We start from the raw sequence: 23,090 nt of genomic DNA, 5'->3' as shown, positions 1-23,090 counted from the left end.
AGTCAGCAAATGAAGACCATAGAACAAAACAGACCTGGCATTCGGAGAGGAGCTCGGCCTTCCTGTTTCTCTGTTCGAGACTCTAACAGCTCAAAAGATGTGTTAGGATGAAAAGCACAATAAAAAAATACCCACTTAAAGACATTTCAAGTACGGTTGATGTACTGCCAAGAGCAACTCTGCATGGCAGATTCACTGAGAACAAAGCATTTGTTTTACTTTCAGAATTCTATTAAATTGAGTATTTCATTTGTATAGATTAAAGGTCTAGATGCTGATGGGAATCACATTACTGAGTTCCATTTCCCTCCTCCAAACTCAGACACAAAGAAGAGTCTGGCTCTACCTCTGCCCCTTCCCCTAGTGAGGTGTATTCTGGTATACACACACATCCTCAAAGTTAGGTGTATGCCTAGTAAAGCCGTTCAGTGCTTCCCTGTGGAGTGGGACAAAATAAAATACGTGGGTGCACAGAACTTAGACTCTGAAATGAGAATGGTGAGAAGCTTGACTTAGGTGACTTTAATAAAGGAAGGACTCAGCCCTGCTCAAGCTTTCTTGAGAAGTGCCTCATAGACCATGTTAAGGACCCCATAGGTAACCCTCTCAAGGGCAGCTCACGCTGTTCTCCCAGATATGATTGGCATGTTGAAAGAGGAACTGACATATGCCATTTGGCATATTTTTCAATTTACTTTTTTTTGGTTCTCTTTTTAATGACTTGTACCAGCGCCATAGACATCCTCAGGTACCTAGGCTCTGAAAGCTATGTGAAATGGGTAATTTGCAATCACTAGGACTTGCAGCTTGTCAATCTCACCCATATTTACACAGACCAAAGTAATCCTCTTATTCCATTATGGACAGTCAGAAATCATTCAATTTGCAGAATTAACCATCTGAGTCTACTCTAAACTTTATAATAGGCATGTACATATTTGGAATTACTCAAATTCCAATAGAATAAAAGGGGCTATTTTTGCATCATTGGCCTTCTCAGCCTTTCCTTAAGCAATATTCCACGACCACTCACAAGGTAAATGCCAAATTGCCATATGGGAAGCTCACTGTGATGCCCTTGCAAAGCAAATGAAAGGTGTCTTCGCTGCTGAAAGGTACTGTCCGCTTCAGAGAAATGCATCAATATTATGTCTAGCGTTTTGACTGGGAGACTGGCATCCATGATGCCAACAGCAGCACCAACATATGTACGGCCTTCAAGCGAGTTGGGATGATTATTACAGAGAAGTAATCAACAGTATTTGATCAGCTCATGCTGAGTCAAGATTCTTTGCAAGAATTTCCCTCTTCAGCTCTGCCTTACCCTTTTCTGCTTTTGTTTCCACTGAATTTTTGGTTTCTGTCATGTCTGTTTTGGAGCTGGCCGTTCTGGAGTTTGTTGACTTTATGTTATGTGGCAATTCGTAAAAGATGTTGCCAGATTTCCCAATTGAGCTTTTTTTGTTGTTTTTTAACGGCTGAAGGTGATCAAATTACCGAGGAAAACGTGGAAACAAAGACATACAATTGATTTGGCGCCAAAGGCGCTGACTGAAATAAGAAAAGGATTGCATTAAACCGTGATCGGATTAAGTAGGAATGACTGTGCCTTATACTAAACTTTTTAATTGGATTCTAGAGTCACTGTTACACGAAGTGCATGACCTTCTTTTTATTCTGGCAGAGTTGCTGCCTGGCCACTGGGTAAACCTCTGCAGCAGAGAGACCTACTTTCTGTTTCATTTTCAGGCCCCCACAGAGCCCAGCAGAGGTATCTGATAAGGAGGATTCCATACTGTGAGGGGCTCACAGACTTAGACAATCTGCTGGGAAATTAGGCTAAGGCACCCTTGGAAATGTAATAGTCTCATACTAATATGAGACTATTACCCTTAGTAATAGTCTCATACTAATACTAAATGTAATAGTCTCATACTAATAAGTGGATTTGTGTTTGCCCCTTGTGGTTTTCTCCATTTGATTTGGTGATTTTAGTAGTTCCCCAAAAGTCTTGGGGTTTCCATAAACATTGCCTAGAAACCTCTTTCTCCTCCATTTTGTAGGTTTCATCCAACATGCTATGGAGTGGATGGCCTCACAAGGGTAAGGGATGACTTACCCTTCTCGTATGTGAGAGTAAGTATTACATGATAGTGAATGAGGTTTACTATCACATTGTGATTTCAAGAAGGAAAGACAGAGATGTAAACAAACAACAACAACCAAAAAGTAAGTCAAAAACTATAATGTAAGATGTGGCAAGACCAACTATCCTCACAACAGGGATAGTGTAACACTTTCATACAAACCCACGACACAAGTTGAAATATAGTTCAATCCAGACCGGTCACCATATTGCATCTGACTTTGTTCCCTTCTCCCCATTGGCCACAGTGATCTCTCCCTGCTCTCTCCTCTGAGCTCCTCTACCAGTCACTGTCCCACCCTCATTTGGCACTTGTAAATCTGTCTCACAGTGAATGGCATATCTTAAATTCCTTCTCTTCTAGTAGTCTCTGTTTACTGTCTAGCACAAATATCTTACAGAGAACAGACGCTCACTTGCAAGTGATTAACAAAATAATTCTCATTGCAATAAACTGTTATTCTACTCCAATCCGAATGACCAAAAATTCAAAAAACTGGCAAACTTTTCTACATAAATAAGAAAGAAATATCTGCTAAGTAAGCAAGTTTATGTGAGGGATTCTTAAATTCCCAGATTATAATTAATAATCATCATTCTGAAATTCTGTGAGATCTTAAGTCAAAGAAACAAATCATATGCTACCGTTTTAGTGGTATGTATATCCATTAAATGCACTTATTTTTTATCAAGTTATAATTCAGGCATGGCATATGTGATATTTAGGCAAACTAGAATACTAAATTAATTTCATCCTCAACCATGTCTTTGGAACCATTACAGTTGTAATGAAGGGGTGAGTAGGAATAGTGCTTTAAACATCCAGAGAAACGCTTCTAAAAATCACTAATGAATACAATATCTCTGCAACAGAAAAACATGAAAAGGATGTAAGCAGTGCACAAATTGCTAAGAAATAATTTTTTTAAGGCTTTGCCTCACTACTAGTAACCTGTGTGAATTAAGGCAGCTACCAGATGTCATTCTTGCCTTTCAAATTGGCAAAGATTTTTTAAATGACAATAAATCTCAATGAAGGCAAGGTGAAATAAATGGGTATTTCTATATACTACTGCTAAGACAGTGAACTAGCAATGTTTACCAAGAGTCTTAGGAATGTTCATACCTTAAATCCAGTAATTCCACCTCTAGGAATATATCTTATGAAAATAATCAGAGATGAGTATCAAAAGTCTATATACAAGGGTGTTTATCAGCATAATTTCTTGTATTTAATTATACACAAATAGGAGGAACCAACAATAGAAGCATTACTTAATTATGGCCTACTAATGTGATAAAATACTATGCAGTCATTCATTTTTTTTTACTCTAACAATGTGAAAAATACTATTGACAATGTGAAAAATTTTCTCTTTTTAAATCAACATGTACTGTATAGGCATGTATATGCATGTACCATAGTGGGAGGCAAAAAACTAAAATGTTAACAGAGGAGTTCTGGAAAATAAATTAACGATGTTCTTTACGTTCTCTTTATACCATTCCACATTATTTTAGTTTTTTCTGTAATAAACATGTATGACTTTTATAATCAGAAAAAAAATTATTGAAAAAGAAACACTAATTGAGGCAAATTTCAGGCACTCCTACCTCATTGTGAAATGGTTCCCCAATTTCTTTTCCTTATATATCCAGGGTTTCTTCTTTGTGAATGTTAAATTACAAAGAGAGAAAGCACTACTAAACTTCTTTTCCCATAGGTTCAACTTCTCATGCACACCATTTATAATTTTTAAATGTCCAAACGACTTTATGCTCTCTTAGTGCCTGTACATTTCACTTTCTTTCTGATCTATTTTCCACCCTTCCTACCTGACAGAATTATCTGTCTCTGAAGGCTTTCAAGTGAACTATAGGACTTTATGTTTCCTTCTTTGGAGACTATAACTTAAAATATTACTTATAACTGAAAAAAAGAAAGTCTTGCCACAGAGCTTCTTAAAACAATTTAGTTTCATATGAGTTATAGATGACATATTTGTCATTGTTTAAATGGCATAAACCCTACTTTGGGGCCACATTTCTTGCTCTGAGGAACTTATTTTTTTACGTTCAGAATTCATTCTATATCTAGCTACTAAAGTTTTAGGTATGTTCGTGAATCTTCCTGGTCTAAGTTCCAAATCCTATTGATCTTATAGCTGTGCTGTGTCTTATTTTCTTGAGGTGGACTTTAAAAGTTAGATTCGAATAAATTAAATGCAAAATGTGCTGCCTCTTTCATCAAAGGCGTAAATTAAAAATGGTCGGTCTCCTTTCCCAGGAGAATCCCTAATTTTAGCCCACTTCTGGAGGAGAAAAAAAAGCCAAATATAAAGAAAGTAAAAAATGATATTAATATCAACCAAGTTTTTCTTACATTTAAAATTTTTCACAAATAGAAAATAAAATGCACACATGTTTTTCTGGCCCCCTCTTTGCATTCTGTCTCACCTCTCCACCCTCTCTGTCCATCCCTCTCACTTTCACTGTCAATTATTAAGCTGATGTTTTTCAAATATATGTTCTCTTTAAAACCCTGCCTATGTTTAAGATAGATATGCGATGGGGGAATCCATCACCTAACACCTTATATTTGGCTGAGGTTCTATTCTCACAGGAATAGCTTTCTCACATAGTTCTTCTGACCCTTACAAAGCTGATTCCTAAACCCTACAATCCTCTGGCAGAGAGGGTGAAAGGGCACACCTCCTGTTTTCAACTCCACACAAACTCCAGGAACAGAAAAATACCTGTAATCGCGAAGAAATAATCTTTCCCCAACACTGGGATCCTATCCACAAGATCTCAGGGTCCCCCAATTCCCCACAGTGTGTGAGGAGGCCCCGCAAAGCCAAACCTCATGGCACTGTTGGAAGCGCTGCCCTTTCCTACACAACACAAGGCCCTGACATGTCTGCAGATCACAGAAAAGTTGAACCTCAGTCTTCGAACTCCCTGGGAAAAGATGCAGCAAAAAATGATGGCATGATGCGATGTTTTCAAATGCACAAAGTCTTCATCTGTTTAACTTAAATATTTTAAAATGTGTCCTATAGCATTTATTCTTGATTAAACCTCTTCTAGATAGTTAATCATTTAACGGTTTCTTTACAGTTGCTGTGCAAACAGTTCATTCATACCTAGGACATATCAAATCTCACAGATGTGTTCTTTAATTGGATTCATTTATTTCTAATCTCCTTAAGTCCTTACTACTGTAATGCTTAACTAAATATACATTAAACTCTATTATTTAAACAGCTAAAATAAATTTGAGATGTATTTTATGAATAAGAATTCACAATTCAACAAATGTTTTATTATCATTATTATTATATGTCTTGGTATTCAGATATTTTAAATTGCCTGGTAAATAAGCTGTGTTTTAACAAAATAAGTTCTGAATTGTTGCTAGAGATTCTGAATTGCCCACTGAAATGCCTAATTTTTCATTGTCCCCATATTTGGAGTCAGAGAGCTTGTATAATACTATACAGAATATATAGTTATAAATACAGCCTACTACTAAAGACAGGTGCCTGCTTTTATTATCTTTAGGGCTGGAGATGTTTCCTTGGCTCCCGTGAATATGTCTCAAGACTGGTCTAGTGGTTGATGCTCAATATCTGTTGTTAGACATTTATTTCTTTGGCTTTAGACAGATGGCTCAGAAAAGGATAATAGGGTAAGCCTCATCTATTATCCTTCATTGATTCAGTTTATAAGCTTCTTTCTCTAGAGCAGTGATTCTCAAATTTCAGCATGCATCAGAAGCACATGAAAAATGTATTAAAACACAGCTTGCTGGGCTCCACTCTTTAGAGTTTCTCATTTGTAGGTCTAGGATAGAGCCCACAATTTGCATTTTTAACAAGCTCCTGGATGGTGCTGACGCTACCAGTCAGGGGACCACGCTTTGAGAACTAGAGCAGTTGTTATCAGGGATGAGAGAAATTAAAAGAATCCGTTGAAAGAAAGGGCACCACAGAGAAGATGGAAAACCACTGAAAAGGGAGGGAACATTCCAAAGACAAAATTCACATGTTCCCCAGGGCCTGCCCTGACTGCATATATTTCACCAAACAATTCCCATCCCTGACTGTTTGCTTCCTTTCAAGCCTCCTCTTGGGCATTTCCCATTCCTGCAGACCCCAAACCACTCAGAGCTGTAGGGCTTGGTCTTCAGGCTGCTTCTCTATTAACACCCACTCCCTAGTGACCTCAGCCCCTCCACTGGCTTTAGATTCCATATGCTGATGACCCTCATCTTCAGCTGAGACCTCCTCACTCCAAGACACCCAGATCCAACTGCCTACCTGGTGTTTCCACTCTGATGAATAACAGGTATCTCAAACTAAACATGTCCACACACAACCCTTGATTGCTGCCCTTTCCTACAAATCTGCTTCTTCCCATGATTCACTCAAGTTGCTCAGACTAAAAACCTAGGTGCTGCTCTTGACTCCTATTGTTTTCACAACTCATATCCAGTTCATCTGCAAACCCCATTGGTCTACCTTCAAAACATCCTGAATCTGATCCTTCACCACAACCTCCCTCTTTCAAGCCATCATCTTCCCTCATCTAGGCAATTACAATCATTTCCTACTGGTCTCCCTGCCTCTTCCCATCACCCACCCCAAAGCCTATTCTCCACATCATCCAGACGATCCTTTCAAAGCTTAAATTACGTCATGCCATGCCTTTGGCTCAAAACTCTCCAATGGCTTCCCAAAGCCTTTGAGACCCAATATGATCTGACTCTGCCTATTCTAGCATCCTCTTTTTCTGCTCTTCCCCTCTCTTTCTCTGCTCCAGCCATAGTGACCTCCTCCATTTGTCAACTTGTCAAGCTGATTGCCACCTCAGGACCTTTGCACTTGCTTCCCACTGCTGGAAATATTCTCCCTGCAGGTCTTGGTATGGCTGCCTCCCTCCCTTCATTTAAGAGTCCTCAGAGAGGACTTCCCTGACCACTTCTATCTCTTTTTCCCTTAATTTTTTCCCCCTCATTTCCTGACATTATACAACATATTTACTTGTTTATAAGTACTATCTATTTCTTCCCACTAAAATTTTTGCTCCATGAGGGTAGGAACCTTGTCTGTCTTGGTCCTACCAGAGTCCTACCACAGAGCTTGGCATGTGGTAGACACTGGGGAAATACTTGCGGAGCGAATGCAAGAAACACGCCCAGTTTTCAGTAGAGAGGACTAGGCTCTACAACATTTCTTACCATCCTCTTAATTACAGTCACAGAAATTAAGCTAATTCTAATGATAGAAATTTGTTTATAATGAAGGTCCTATTGAGTCAACAAGATGAGACACAAATAGAAAAGTGATTACAATGTGAAATGCCATGTAGCGTCTCTAAATATTTTCCCCTGGTTTTCAATTAACCCTCACAATAAATACCACCCTGCACTTTGCTATTTCTTGAACTGCTTTAATTGCAGGAATGAGATTGACACCCACTCTGCCCTCCCTTTTGTGGGCTTCATCCTTCCAGCATTTCTGAGCTGTAACCCTGCAGGGGTCCATTACCCAAATCCAGCACAACAAATACTTCACTTTGCCAGGACTGTAGCAAGATTTCAACAGCTAATAGAAATGCTGTGACATTACTAGTCTCTTAATGGCTTTTTTTTTTTTACATCTTTATTGGAGTATAATTGCTTTACAGTGGTGTGTTAGTTTCTGCTTTATAACAAAGTGAATCAGTTACACATATACATATGTTCCCATCTCTCTTCCCTCTTGCGTCTCCCTCCCACCCCTCTAGGTGGTCACAAAGCACCAAGCTGATCTCCCTGTGCTATGCGGCTGCTTCCCACTAGCTATCTATTTTACGTTTGGTAGTGTATATACGTCCATGCCACTCTCTCACTTTGTCACAGCTTACCCTTCCCCCTCCCCATATCCTCAAGTCCATTCTCTAGTAGGTCTGTGTTCTGGAGGAAAAAAAATGCTGCTCTTTTCCTGTCGTATATTTGGACACCGATATCAATTAATGGGAGTGTTGAAAGAAGTAAATCTCGTGGGTCCTTACCTTCAGCCACCAGAACACATTACAGTCATCACAAGCGCAGAGAGTGAAATGAATGACCGAGGAGCAGAAGCAAGCCACAAACCCCTAAGAATGCTCTGAAACCAGGATTCTATTTTTATCGTGGTTTTCAATAGTAGGAGGAGAGAGCCAGCACATTCTCAGATTGCATTGCTAGAGAATGTTGCTATTCTCAGAGAGATGTAAAAAGTGGCAAGGGACTTGGATTTAAAAGTACAAACACAGAGAGAATCCCACTTTAATGGGTACCATTATGACATCCAGTTCAACATAATGAGGCTATTTCCACGATCTGGCCAGCAGCCCATATTAGCACGGCTTTACTGATGTGGATACAACAAATTCTGTTTGAACAATAAATCCCAGGGAAAAAAAAAAGAGATCCTTTCACAAGCTCTATCTATTTAGCAATCAATCAAAGGAAAGATATCCTTCTAGTAAAGACAGCAGCTTGCATTTGAATCCTGGTAAAATATTAGATGTTCTGAATAAAATAATGGTCTACAGGTGATGCTTCTGGACTGCTGTTTTGTGAACATGTCATGACCGTTGGTGCTTAAACTGGTGGAGGGGAGATGGGCTGGGGCCTGGAAGTGAGCATACTGCATAGCAGCTGACTGGTTCTGGGAAGCAATGGAGACCCCATATTGAACAAGAGAGTGAACTATCCATAGACCTTGGTAAAATCTCTGCAAAACATCCTATTACTTCCTGAGCAATAGGTGGAATCATAAAATTGCCAATTTTGGACTATTTCAATATACAGAAATGGCAATTTCATATGGTTCACCCTAGTACAATGTTACCAGCTTAAAAACAGCATACCAAATAGGAAGTTGGACGGGTCTAGAGTCTGGGCCCTAGGGTGGTATGCTCTCTCTTGAGCTGTGTTATATTGGCTAAGTCACTTGGCCTCTCTGAGCCTCTGGCACAAAATAACCGCCGCTCAAATGCGAGTCCTTCTTATTCCCCAACCTTTCTAAGCTTGGCAACAAACAAGAGCACCTTCCCACCCCTCCTTCAGCTTGGAGCTGACAACCATCTTCCAGTCTCTCCGGGGCAAGGCAGCAGCAATGCCTGGGAATTTCCCTTTACAAAAGAAAAGTTTAATTACATTAACCTAAAATAATTAGCAACACTTCCTAAAAATGTAATAAATCGGCAAAGACTATTTTGACTCTAGAGAGATTCTTCAATTTAAAATTTGCTGAGATGCTTAACCCTATTAGAAGTCAGCCCCACAAAATATTCAAAAATCACAGTCAAAGCAGAACAAAAATCTACTCTCAACATCATTCCAACAGGACAAAAGTCAACCTGGGCACAACTGCTCTCTCTCTCTGGCTCAGGTAATGAGATACACAGGACCTGCCCTGGGTAATATCCTTGTGAGAATTAAAATTGGACTTCTTAGCCTGCAATCGGTTACCTTGCTGCCAATCATGATCTCCATACACACACACACACACACACACACACACACACACACACACACACACACACACACACCCCTCTCTCCAGAGGCCTGGCTCCTCTCACTGCATCCGCTCCCTCCCCACCATCTAACCAGAGGGGAGTCTGACTGCCCCTGCAAGCTTATTCCCCAAGGGCGCCCTAACAGTCCCAAGGTACTTTGGGCCCTCTTCCTTCTAATTGTGGATGGAAGCACTTCCCTCCAGGAAGGAATCTCAGTCATCAGTAAATCTATGGAGAAATCAAGGTAGGCTATAGCTTGGACTTGTGCTTACTTCTTTTTCCTTCAGATATTGTCTTGTTCATTTCGATGTCCTCAGAACCTAGCACTGTGCCTGACACATAATAGGTGCTCAATAAATCATTTATAAATACTTAAAGACCTATTAGCACTAACCAACTGAAGGATGGTCTCACAGTCCTTTCCAGATGCCTCAGAATGTTTGGTGACTTATTCTTGGGCAACCCTCAGCCTTCTGAAGACTTGTGCTTTCCCTCCTTCAGCCCAAAGACTCACAGACATTTATTCTGCGTTTACTGGCAGGCCAAAAATTATTCTATTTAATTTCACTGAAATAATCACCCTAATAATTTACACTTATCCCATGTTACTTTGTAATCAGGCACAGTGCCAAGAACCCCACACATTATCCATGTAATGTTCACAATGACTCTATGAGGTAGATATAATTATTACCCTCATTTTACAGATTAAAAAAAAGGCAGTGAAGTTAGGCAATTTGCCCACAATCACAGAGTTAGTGGCAGCGCTGGGATTTAAATAGGCAACAGACCCAGAGCCCAAACCCTTAACTAATATGATATTGCATGATAAAATGTAGTGATATCTCATTTCATAACACATTTTTCAAATATCTTGTAAAATGTCCCTATGGTTATCAGAGTTTGAAACATCTAAGTAAGAAGCCTGGGGGTTAGGCTGCATCATATTCTAGTAGTAGGATTACAATGTCAAACGCCGCACTGGGGCGGCCTTCCGGTTCTGCAAATCTGGAGCTGGCCACATAGCTTCTCTGCACCTCCCTCTCCTCCATTCTGCTTCTGTTTGTTGTCCTAATGTATATCTCACATTTACTTCCTACAAATAATTTTTTAAATACAACCATTATACCACTGTGGCGCCACTGTGTATTCATTTCAATAAGATTTTAAGTTCAATTCAGAATACTGACATCCCTTAAAACTTTAAAAACTATGTCCTATGCCTGGATGCTAAAAATATATATATCCATTATTAAAGTCAAATGAACATGTTGAAGATATACTAGTACTCATTTGGGAAAGGTACGAGCTTTGGGGAAAATAGTTTCCAATCCTGATGGAACACGCTGAGTTCCAACAAAAAAAGTTCAGGTAAAAAGGTAGAGACAGAAAGAAACCCAGCTTTGGGCTTCCCTGGTGGTGCAGTTGTTGAGAGTCCGCCTGCCGATGCAGGGGACACAGGTTCGTGCCCCGGTCCAGGAAGATCCCACATGCCACGGAGCTGCTGAGCCCGTGAGCCACGGCCGCTGAGCCTGCGCGTCCGGAGCCTGTGCTCCGCAACAGGAGAGGCTGCAACAGTGAGAGGCCCGCGTACCACAAAAAAAAAAAAAAAGGGAGAAACCCAGCTTAGACAAGAGCAGTGAGACAAGCACAGCTGAATCGAATTTGAAGAGTGACTGTCACAGAAATACTTATGGAAAAAGAACAATGGGACAAATGTGTGGAAGTCATTGTTTCATCTCAAAAGATTCCACTTCTGTCCAACCCTTAAAATTCTACTCCTTCCCTGACACCTCCACCTTCATTTAAAGCTCCTTTGAATTCTGTGCCCTTAGCAAATAGTGCAAGTGTACCATATCATTTTAAACTAGACTAATCTGAGTTCTTAAATATTTAAATGAAACTCTTTTATTTTGTCAACTAAATTGTAAACTACTCAAGAGAAGCCAAGACTTCTGTTTCATGTATACATGCAATAAATCATTGCAATCTGCCATCCTCTGTAAAACACTGGTGAGATAGCCACACCCAGTCCATGTAGAGAGATAGGGAACATACAAAAGCCTCCACTGATCATCAAAAATGCCACTGTCACAGGTTTTATTCACTTTAACTTATAATTACTGACTTGGTAAAATTGACAAAACACTGGTTCCAACAAAATTAACCTCAGAAATTTGATAAAAGCTTAGTTTCTTAGAACCCTCTTTTTCCTTGTAAACACCATTTCACCATGTAAGCCACCTTCTAGCTTGCCTGGCACAAATAAGGCACTTGGTAAATGCTGGCTTACCTCCATCCAAGCAGAAATCTCAGCTCCCTCTAGAGCATACAGTGACACCAGTGAAAAACAGGGTGAGCCTAATCAAACTGTAGAAGCCACCACACACAAAGAGCACAATGCTTGGAGGGGTGTGAATGGAAGGACTGGGGAGGGGAAAGAAAATAAACACTCAAATTTGTGGATTCGAGGATCCTGAAATCCAAGTTAAAGAGGGAATTATTCATCTCCTTCCAAAGTATTTCAGTTGAAGTCACATATTTGGCAAGAGCTAGTAACAACAGTTAAGATATTTTGAGCATCTGCTCTCTGCCAGGTACTGTGCTATACGTACATTATCTTATTTAATCCCCCCTCGGTCCTTAAAAAGTGTATGCAAATGTCTCCATTTCACAGATGGGAAAACAGAGGGTCAAAGGTGTAGAGCTGTGCTCAAAGTCTCACAGCTATTATGCAGCAACGCATATTTGAACCTGGATCCATCTGACACCAAAGCCCACGCCTTTCCCTTGCAGTTTGCTTCGAATGATACTGTGCTTTTAAAAAAACAAAATCACGATCCTAGTGCAATATAACTTCCCAGAGTAAAAGTCACAGATGGTAAACAGATGGCCCAGACTCAGCCAGACCCCTAACGTTGTCAGTGCCCAACAAAAGCAAGTTCCTCTCTCATGGCCCTTAGCCCTGCCCTCACCGTGGATCACCTCTCCCCACTGCCAGCTCTCTGGACCTTGGGATGCCTGCAGCAGGGGGAAAGGAGATGGGAAGTTACTCCTTCAGACAAGGCAGAATGTTAAATCCCTCCACTCATAGGCACGCGGGTATTTCCAGGTTCCATCTAAACCCCAACCAATCCTTTTTGCATGATGGCTTAAACACAGACAACAGCACTTCAACCCAAATGAGTCTTCTATCACTGCCTGCTCATCTAGAAAGATGTCACAAGCCAATGAGAACAGAAAACAGAGAGGAAAGCACTGGATAAGCGGAAGGAAGTAGCAGCCTTTTACTAAATTATCAAGATATGCATAATCCAAAAAAAGTAAATCAACTATGCTTCAATTTAAAAAAAAAAAAAAGGTATGCATAATCCACCCACCTCCACACACACACATCTTGTACCAAACATAACAGCGTTTCCCTCATGACCACACTAAGTCAAAAGACAAAAACATGTTTCTCTGGAGTTCCAGTAAAGCCTTATTTGAATTTGTCCATCCATTCACATAACATGGATGAATCCCTGCCTTCAAATGTAATGATCCATGTTTTTCCACGATGTGACTCAAAGATCAGAACCCTTCTCCTCCCAACAGCCAGAGAAGAGTGGTCAGGCTGGTCATTTAGTAAGCACCAAGCGGCCTCCACCCAGGAAGTAAAGGGGAGGTCCTGTGAGTCAGTGCCATCCAGGTCAGGGTAACAACAAAGGAAGGAGTGGAAGCCAGAGGGGCCTGTGGAAGGGGAAGCAGCCAGGCAGCAGCACTGCCAAAGGGGCAGAGGATGACACACCTGCCCAGAGCATGCTGGGAAGCTCTCCATCCCCAGCCCCTGAACAGAGTCCCCAGGGGACAACCTTTTCTGCCATTATCCTTCAAAAACAGAAAAGGGCCAGTGCTGACCCCCAGAAACACACTCTCTCTCTCTCTCTCTCTCTCTCTCTCTCAAATAGCTTGCCACCACAGGAGGTAATTTGGTGTCTCATGTGATAAAAAAAAGGATGACTTGGTTTGCCAATTCACTGACTTTTGTTTAACCAGAACATAAAATGTTAAATCTGGTTGCAGAAAAGAAATAATTAGTAATAGCAATATTGTATCTGGGTAATCTAAAGGCAAGCAATTCAATAAAAAACTAAAATGTTTGCAGGCCACATTTTTTCTTACACAGTGAAAATGCCCTTAAAGGAGAAAAAAAAAAGATACATTCTTAATTGAATGTCATTGAGAAGGTAGCACTGCTCATTTAACCCCCTCAATTGTCAATACCTGAACATAGTTGTGAAGCAGCAACACAAAGGCAGCGTTTTAATGTTCCATCGTGAGACCAGATGAAAAGCCTATCCAGAAGCTGGGTGGCCTGACACTACAGGCCTTACTCATTTAAAGCCATTCCTCTCTCCCAGACATTTTCTCCCCCACCATCGCCATACAGAGAACTGGGGAATACAGTTGATATTCCAGGCTTTAACCCTGGCTTCACTACTTACTCAGCAGATCTGACCTCAGCTTCCTCACCTAGAAAATGGGGAGTGTGATCCTGGCCCCAACCACTGTACAGAGATGTCAAAAGAGCAAATTAAGCAATGAATGTGGCAGCGCTTTAAAAGAAATATGTATTCAGCATAGAGGGAAAATGTTGAGTATAAATGAGAAATTCAAAACTAAACACAGATCATTTTGATTAAAAAAATTACAACTAGTGAAAAGTGTATGAAGGATAAGATTATTTAAGTGAGTACTGGTATTAGGTACTGTAAAACAGACTAAATGTCCCAGTCCTTTCCTTTAATAAAGTGTTTTGGTAGTTATAAAATTATTATTAATTACTATTAATAGCTTTGGTTGTTATAAATTACTGTCTATACAAATGTGTTTTCAATTTGTTTCTATGACCATTCAGTTACATAAAAGATCATTTGAAAAGGACAACAGGGGCTTTGATGTTCAATATTATCCTAATAATAATTCAACACAATTAGGGATCAAACCTAATTTATGGGTATACATTGGTACATGATTATTATTTTTCATGATCAAAAACATTAAATCTATGCAATGAGTGCTCCATCGATCTGAGGCACGAGAATAAATTATTTCATATTTTGGTGTAGATTGCTAAGTCAAAAGGTGCTTCATTTGACATTACTTGTAATAGAAAAGAATGGTTTTGCTACAAAAGCCAGAAAAATAAAGTCCATTTTTATAACTACTCAAATTATTGGTCAAGTTTTTAAAAATCATTTTCTAAAATTTCCTAGTAGTAATAGCAATAATATCACGGGGCCTTTAAATTAATTAAATTTTTTTAAAATTTAAGTGCTCAAATTAGCTCAGCACTATTAACACACTTGAAAGGCAAACTTATATGAGCATATTTTAATGTCTGCTGCTTTATGGTAAGGATACGTAAGGGTTTATATTCACAGAATATGCTAACACTTAAAAACCCTTTTTAATTGTGAGAACTACAGTGGTTTTATGCAAAGAAGAACAAAAATTATGGGACCTGCAATAATTACAGTGTAGACACCGTCTTTTTTTTTTCTTTTCTATGAAGGAAGTATGTCTCCTTTGGCATTTGCCCTAACTTTTCTACAAATTCAAAGGATTATTCAGTAGATAGCAAGTGTTATATAGACCACTAATGTAAATTGTGTCTACTTGTTCTGCTTTCTGTAACACTGAGATAGAAACTGTAAGAAAGAAAATTACTTTCTTTTATATGTTCAGTGAATCACTCTAAACAGCATGTGAGATTTTCCACTGAAACACTGTTCTACTCTAAACTTAGGAAATAAACAGAGAAGGCTTCTTTACCAACAACAATAACAACAAAAAAATGGTTGAAGATATTAAATGTATCTGATTCCAAAATTACCAAATTACTCTGAAAATCTTCTCTCTTACTTTCCAAGCGAAATATCAGAATTGTATTAGCTTACAATTCTCATTAGAAGTCTAGTTTAAAATACACTAACATTTACTACTATATCCTACAGAAGTCCCCTCACAAAATACTGTCTATCAGTCATCCTAAATGAGGTCACGCATCAGTGAGTACTTGATGAATTTCAGTGGCGGATTGTCTTTAATGGTATCAGTAAACTAGATCTCATGTATATTTTTGCAACCTTCTACACACAGTAATTTGAACACTTAAAATGTGTTGTAATAAATGTACAGTGGCTATGTAGGAGAACGTTATTTAAGGATGATGTATCATGATGTCTGTAGCTTACTTTAAGATGATTCAGTGGAGAAAAAAATGTATATACAAATAGACATACATATAGGAAGAGAGAGACAGAAAGCAAATATGGCTTGTATTATAGATGATGTGTATATGGATATTCATTGTACTATTCTTTCAACTTTTTTGTACGTTTGAAAAATTTACGTTTTAAAATATTTTAAAATGAGATTGTTACACCTTACTGGTTGATCCTTAAAAGTAGATTTAAAAAGTTTAATTATTAAAACATAAAGAGAAGCAAGACTGTTCCTTTTTCTAGAAATCACTTTTCACAGTTTATTGGGTGTTCCACATTTTCAATCTTCTTCACATTAAGTACTAATGTTTTCCATCTGAACTGGCTATGAATAACTAACACTACTAATTAAACAAACTTGAGGACATACAAATTCAAGAAAATTACTTTGGTTTTACACAGTATGCTCTCTTTCACTCTCCATACTTTCCGGACTTTCCCCACATTCACTGTTACTAGACACTAGCTCCATTCACCTCTCCTCTTGAAAATAATCAGGGAGCAGGGCCTGTCATACTTAACACTTATTTCAAACCCCGTGGGCACTCAAAGTTTATAAGAAAGTTTTTTTTTTTTTTTAAGCTAAAAGGGTATGTGTGTCGTATAGAAAGTCACGAGCTGGTCAGCTTTTTTTTCTTTTTCCTGTTTTGGGGTTTTTTTTCAGGGGGGCGAGTTTTAATGAAGAGCTATACAAGCTTCAGTGAACCTCAAGGACCCAGAGAAAAACTAAGAAAAAATTTTAAATTCAATCATAATGTCTTCTCCCTTTCTTCTCCAGATTTCCAGAACACCAACATTTTGTACAGTGGTCAGACAAAAGCCAGTAAAAACACCACCTGCCTCTAAAATTCCTACAATCACTGTCGCAGCCGCTTATTAAAACAAGGTTACTGAACATTTCTATTCATCATTGCTTTTGTTAGATAATAATGACTAATTTTTCTAGGCATATTTTAACTTCAACAATAAATTTACCACCAGGAACTTAGAAAAATGAGTTTCTAGGACAGTGTATAGAATAGTGGGCCTGTATCCTTTAAAATGGTCACTTTCATGAAAAACAAAAATGGCATGAGGAAATGTTCTAGCTAAAAGAGACTTAACGAAACAGAAAGCTGAATGCAATGTGTGATCCTGGATTGGATCCTGGACCTTAAAAAAATAATAGAAGTTTTTCTACAAAGGACATTATTGAGACAACTGCAGAAATTTGAATAAGGTATGTATATTGGATAATAGTATTATATTTGTGTTAAAGTTCTTGCTTTTCGTAATTCTACTGTGGTTATATGAGTGAATGTCCCTGTTCTTAGGAAACACACACTTCAGCTTTTAGGGATAAAAGAGCATGATGGCTGTACTTACTCTCAAATAGTTCATTAAAGAGATAGTAATATTTGTGCATGTATATGTACATGTGTATATATTTGGAGGGGGAAAAGGAAGGAAGGGAGAGATTGGGAACACCAAAGCATAGTGGCAGAATGCTAACCACTGGTGAAAATCTGGGTGAACGCTATACAGGGGTGCTTTATACTTTCTTCCATCTTTTCCAAAAGTATAAAATTATTTCAAAATGAATTTTTAAAAATATCCTTCAAATAAATTCCCAGATTTGTCCAATTAAAAAAAAAAATGAGTTTCTGATGAATGTAGCTTCCACCAAAATGCCACACCTTCATTTGACCAATGACTACTTAAAATTCTCTCTACTTTCATGACATGAAAACCCCTTCACAAAGTATGCTATTAAACTGTCTAAATTTGGAAAACATCTGGCCTGTCAAGTTATTTGGGGGGGCTTGTGGTTTTAAGTATATTGTTTGAGGTGGTGTATTTGGAAAGAATTCACTTATCATTCTCAGGCTTCATAGAGAACTAGCCCTGAAACAAATGTATGTGGTAGTTCACTGCTACCATAGAGAATCAATAGCCATCTATTTAATTTGCTAAGACAATGTAAATTAGTAACTTCCAGCCAGATGTGTGATATACACATCAAACAAACTGCAACCTGTTCATTATGAAAATCTTGTCAACACACACAGAGCCACTTGATGACATTCCATCTAAGGCAGTTCCACATTTGCAGCTATAAAAATTGTCCTAAGAATTTTTATACAAAGAATTGGAGCTGAGCCTCATAAAAGGGTAATCAATTTCAGCTTTTCATCTTGTGTGCTTCTGTGTGTTTATTTCTACTTTCATTCAGAGGTATAAAACATTCAGAAAAATGTGTGCGATGTTATTTTTCCCTCTGTAAATCATTTATCCTCATTACATCTTTTTAATCTGATGTAGAGTTGGGAGCCTAATCCTGCAGCTCTGAAGGAGTGTGTAGAGTGAAGAATGACAGAGTCAACAGAAGAAAGAAAGTACACTTATCCCCTGGAAAACAAAACAGAATATTTCAAAATGACTCTAAACATAAATTAAGTTTACCCATGGGGAGGTCTAACTTGCATTCTGATCATTTATATGGGGCTGTGTGACTATATACCCGCTGTTTGATAAAAAATGATTATAACCACAGGCACCCACCATAGAACAGAGTGTATGTATAATGCTCGTGATGTCTCAGACATACAAAGCACCTTCTTAAAGAATGTCCGTTTCCTTTCCATGGTGAGCAGACATAATTTTTCACTCTTTAATACTTCTACTCCACAAAGTGGCTTATTTTATGAATTATGTTTTGCCATTTTCTCTTACGTTTATTTTAACAATATGAAAAACTGCATTCATAAAATAGATGGTTTTGTTTCATGGTACCCCAAATACTGGTATGTTTTCTGCTCTCTGTTAAAATCCACAGCTCTCTTGCTATTACAAGAACCTAACAGTATTTGTTTTAATACCACTTACTAAAAGGAAAGAAATAAAACGTTTCTTCTTAATAACCAGTTATTATTCTTGAATACTGAATCCTCATTTAAACCAAATTCATTTTCCAAGCCTACTGAATTAAATTTTCTTATTAAACAGGGCACAGAGTAAATAATCTTATTGCCAAGCATAATATTTCCAACTACTACATTTTTAATTTGTTAATTTAAAAGAACGTGAAATGAATCTACTCCTCATGGCCAATAGTACAGTCTTATTCCAAATAGCACCCTTTAACCAACTTCCTAATGTCAAAATAGCATTTCTACTAAGTGCCCTGGTGTGTCAATGCTTCCAAAGTAAATAACTGCTGAGGTAACCTAAAATCACAAGAATTTCAACCTCTACCAAAAAGAAAAAAGAAAAAGGTAACTGCACACAAAAGGGTTCTTCATAAAGGCTTCAACCCCAAGCAATTTTATTTTCACAAACATTATACAGAACGTGCTTTCTTCACGAGGGGCACACCAGGACACGTGGTCAGCCTGCAGGGCCACACCGCTAACCAGAAATGATTATTGTTTCTAGAAAGAGTAAGGCTCCAATGCAGCCACCGAGGCCGCCCAGCCAGCCGCGCCCGCAGGTGGCACCGCGAGGCCGGCTCCTCACGCAGCGAGGATGCTGCACGACAAGCCGGGCCTGGGCGCCTGCCAAGACTTGCAGTCTTAGCTCAGGTCGGGTCCCTTTGCTTTCTGGAGGTTAAAGTTAGACCCTCCTGGTCACTTAAACCCCCTTTGTGGTTCAAGGAAGGAATCACTCTCTCAGAACTCTTAACTTTGATTGGAGACTCTGGTTAAAATTAAGAACTTCAAACCCAGCTTTGAAAAAGTGAAACAGATGTCCTGTTTATTAACTATAAACGGCTCCGTACGTGGGACCCTCCTCTCTCTCTCTTTCCTGCCGCATTGTTTTATTTAATGCAGAGTTAGATTAAAAGGTTAAAAGAGAGAGAGTAGAAAGCAAATATGGACTGTGGATGGGAAAAGTCCTAAATCTTTCTCTAGAACGTAAGAAAGTCTCTTCATAGCGGCGAAAGTGCTGGAGCTGCCCCTCAGCCGGCGCTCAGGGTCAAAACCGGCGTCCCCGCGGACCTCAGTCTCGCCTAACACGGCCGTGCCCACCACCTGCACCCTCGTGGAAACCAGGGTCGCCTGCAGTGGGCAAAGGGGTCCCAGACTTGCACTCACGTGAGGACATAGTTGACGCTGACGATACAGTGCGGCCTGGACGAGCGGCTGTTGTGCACGATGGTCGCATAGCTCTGTACCCACACCCAGCCGCCGTGCTTCGCCAGGAACCGGTAGTATTTGGTGGTCACCTGCCCCTTTACCAGCACTGATGGAGAGACACAAGGCAGCTGATGGTGAACGGACCCGCTCCTGAACCGGTCCAAATGTAATCCCTGTCGGTGGGAGGGCGGGTCCCCCGTGAGCCCTGATAACTGCTCCCAGGGCAGGAGGGAGAGAACGTTCTGGTTAGAACGTTCCCAAATGAACCGACTGTCCTGTTCATTTGCATCGAGTGCTCGGGTCCCTCACCGTTAGCAAGGAGGGCAACACTTAAAGTTGGGGGATTCCCGGCACTCGATGTTCTACCTATGGAAGGTCTGGGCCGCTCAACTCCGATGCTCACGTTCCCTGTCTCGGAGATTAAACTCAAAGCAAAGCTGTATCCAAAGCTGAAGCGAGTCAACGCGCGTGAGCCAAGTGGCCGAGCCTCGGTTTCCGCTTCCATCTTGGTGGGGGAGGGGGGCGGCTATCAATAGGAGAACAAGACCCCTCCTGGGAGAACTTCACTCAGAAACTCAGAGGCTCTCCCTCGGCCTGTGTGAGGGCCCGCGGATGAGGAGGGAAATGAAGTGGGACCGGTGCTGGGGCAGGCGTCCGCAGGGCCTCTCCAACCATCCCCCACCCCTCCCCCCACCGTCCTCCGCCCCGGGCCGGGCAGCGTGGCGCCTTACGCAGGTGGTGGGCGCAGCGCAGGTGGAAGGTGTCGCAGCCGTGCACGTGGTGGTACAGGGTCTTCTCAATCAGGTCCTGAGGCTCGTACCCCGTCAGCTCCGCCACTCTGCGGAGAGCAACCCCGGCGGGATGAGCGCGGGCTGCTGGGCCGTCCCCACCCTCGACAGCTGCCTCAGCGCTGGGTGCCCACCCTCACTTCGCAGGGCCCTGTCAGTCGCCTCATCTGCAAAATGGGCTCACAACGTAGACGAGGAGCTCTCGGTGACTGAGTGGGGGCCGCCCTCCCTCTAGGGGTGACCCCTTCCCGCCCTGACCGCCCACCTGGAGTCCAGGAAGATGAGCTTCATGTCCAGGCTGGCGCGGAACATGAACATGTTGCTGTGCAGCTTGATCTCCGTGACGGCGCTGGGAGGCAGCGAGTGGCCCACGGCCACCAGGCCCACGTTCTGGTAGCAGCCGTCGAAGGGGGACATGTCCAGGCTGTACTGGCGGATCTTCAGGTAGCCGCTGCAGTGAATGACCTGAGGCGGACGGCGAGGGCGGGAGGCTCAGCCACAGCCAGGAAACATCCAAAAAGGTGGCGAAGGGACTGAAACATCTGGAGACTCTCCTCGGCCACAAACGCCTGTGGGCCACGCCCGCGCATTGAAGTGTCCAAAGTTATTGGGGCTCCAACGTGTCTCAAGGGAACGACTGTACTGCCCCAGTGAACTCACTTGGGAACTGAGGAAAATGCAGAGGCCTGAGCCCGGCCAACCCTAATGCATCCGGATCGCAAAGTGGGGCCCTGGAACCTGCATTCTGATCGTGTTTAGTGCTTATTAAACAAGAAAAACTTGGATTCCAGCTAAAGCGCTGGTTCTTAACCTCTGGCAGGGGAGGGGGCAGAATCTGACGCTGTGAGTAAACTCTACGAATCCACCGAAGTTACCGACAGTTTCAGACGCTTTACACACCCCTAAGGCCCATTGCGTGCCCCAGGTTAAGACCCCCAGCGGCCAGGCAGCACCCGGCCCCAGTGAGACGTATGCAATCTTAAAACGTAGTCCCCAGGTGCTCGCGAAGTTTAATGGCCCTGGCGGTGCGCCCGGCGCTGTGACGCGTGCGGGGCACTGTGGTCCCGGCGGCCTGAACCTCCCTCCCACGCCGCCGCACGCGCCTCTGGTCCTGCCCCGTTCACCTGCACCAGGCTCGGTGGCCGCGGCCGCCACGGGGCGTGGATCTCCCCTCTCAGCCACGCACCTTGTAGCCGCCGCAGGTGAGGCCCGCGTTCCTCTTGGCCAAGACGCACTTCATCCTCAGGAAGAAGGAGCGCTCGATCTCGTACTCTGGAGAGAGGAGCGGACGGAGGCGCAGGACGTGAGGCCGGCGGTGCGGCGCCATGTCCCTGCCACGGCTAACGGAGGAAGAGCTATCAGGGGCTGCGATGGGCCGGAGTGTCGCCGGCGCGCGTCCGCCTTACCCTGGACGAAGTGAGAGTGGTAGGGCTGGTGGGCAGTGAGCACCGCCGTCATCTCGTCGTGGTCTGCAGGGTGGATGTATTCGTAAATGCTGTTCCCGGTCAGCTCTACCTGTAAAGAGGGGGGTATCACCGTCTCCGAGGAGGTGGGATGCCCCATGGAGGGGCTGGAAGATTCAGCCGGAGGTCTGCAGGGCTATGAGGACAGGAGCCACAGCTCTAGAGTCGGTCCTGAGTTCTAATTCCAGTTCTGCTGCCTGCTACCTATTGCAACCTATCTAAGCCTCAGTTTCCTTATCTATGAGAGGAAAGAATAATAATAGTAATTGAAGTAGTTATAGTAGTAGCTTCCTGGCAATGTTCTGGTGAAGACATCACGACATGAGTATGTAACCACCTCCCATGATCTTTGGCTTATGGTAGCAGCTCAAAAAGGTAGCCATTGTTTGGCTGGTGGATGCTAAAGGATAAGTAGAGAAAGAGGGAGATCCAGACCTCCTGCCAGCTGAGATGTTTCCAGTCCCAGAAACACCTATAAAAGCTTTGGGAAAGCCCCACCCGACCCTACCTCCAGCCCTGGCTGTAAACATTGAAGGCTGGAGGTGTGGACCACTCACCTACCTGAGAAAGACCCAGGTGGACTGAGGCTGTCTCCGAGATGTACATGATCTTCCCATCTGGGGCCACCACAAAGATGAAGCCATCCAAGGTCTGGGGAGACAGAAACCGTTGAATGGAGAGCCCTCTGGGCCATCGAGAGAAACTGGCGGTGGGGGGGGGGGTACAGAAGTTAGAGATGTTCTGCCAGAAGTGCAGAG

General features: G+C 41.7%; 1 protein-coding gene across 1 annotated transcript in view; it reads right to left on the bottom strand.

The window, feature by feature from the left end:
- Nucleotides 1-23,090, bottom strand: part of SIM1 (SIM bHLH transcription factor 1) — a 72,365-nt gene that overhangs the window by 34,955 nt on the left and 14,320 nt on the right. The window contains exons 4-9 of the mRNA XM_027089776.1: nt 22,894-22,983; nt 22,276-22,384; nt 22,056-22,141; nt 21,135-21,334; nt 20,813-20,919; nt 20,040-20,187 (exon numbers count right to left, since the gene is read on the bottom strand). Of these exons, the coding sequence (XP_026945577.1) occupies nt 20,040-20,187; nt 20,813-20,919; nt 21,135-21,334; nt 22,056-22,141; nt 22,276-22,384; nt 22,894-22,983 (740 nt within the window). The remainder of the gene's footprint in view (nt 1-20,039; nt 20,188-20,812; nt 20,920-21,134; nt 21,335-22,055; nt 22,142-22,275; nt 22,385-22,893; nt 22,984-23,090) is intronic.

This window comes from Aethalodelphis obliquidens, unplaced genomic scaffold (assembly GCF_003676395.1).
Source record: "Aethalodelphis obliquidens isolate GAN/ISIS:26980383/991018 unplaced genomic scaffold, ASM367639v1 scaffold3, whole genome shotgun sequence".
NCBI classification, from domain to species: Eukaryota; Metazoa; Chordata; class Mammalia; order Artiodactyla; family Delphinidae; genus Aethalodelphis; species Aethalodelphis obliquidens.
Note: the sequence above shows the minus strand (reverse complement) of the source record. Positions and strands in the feature narration are given on the sequence as shown.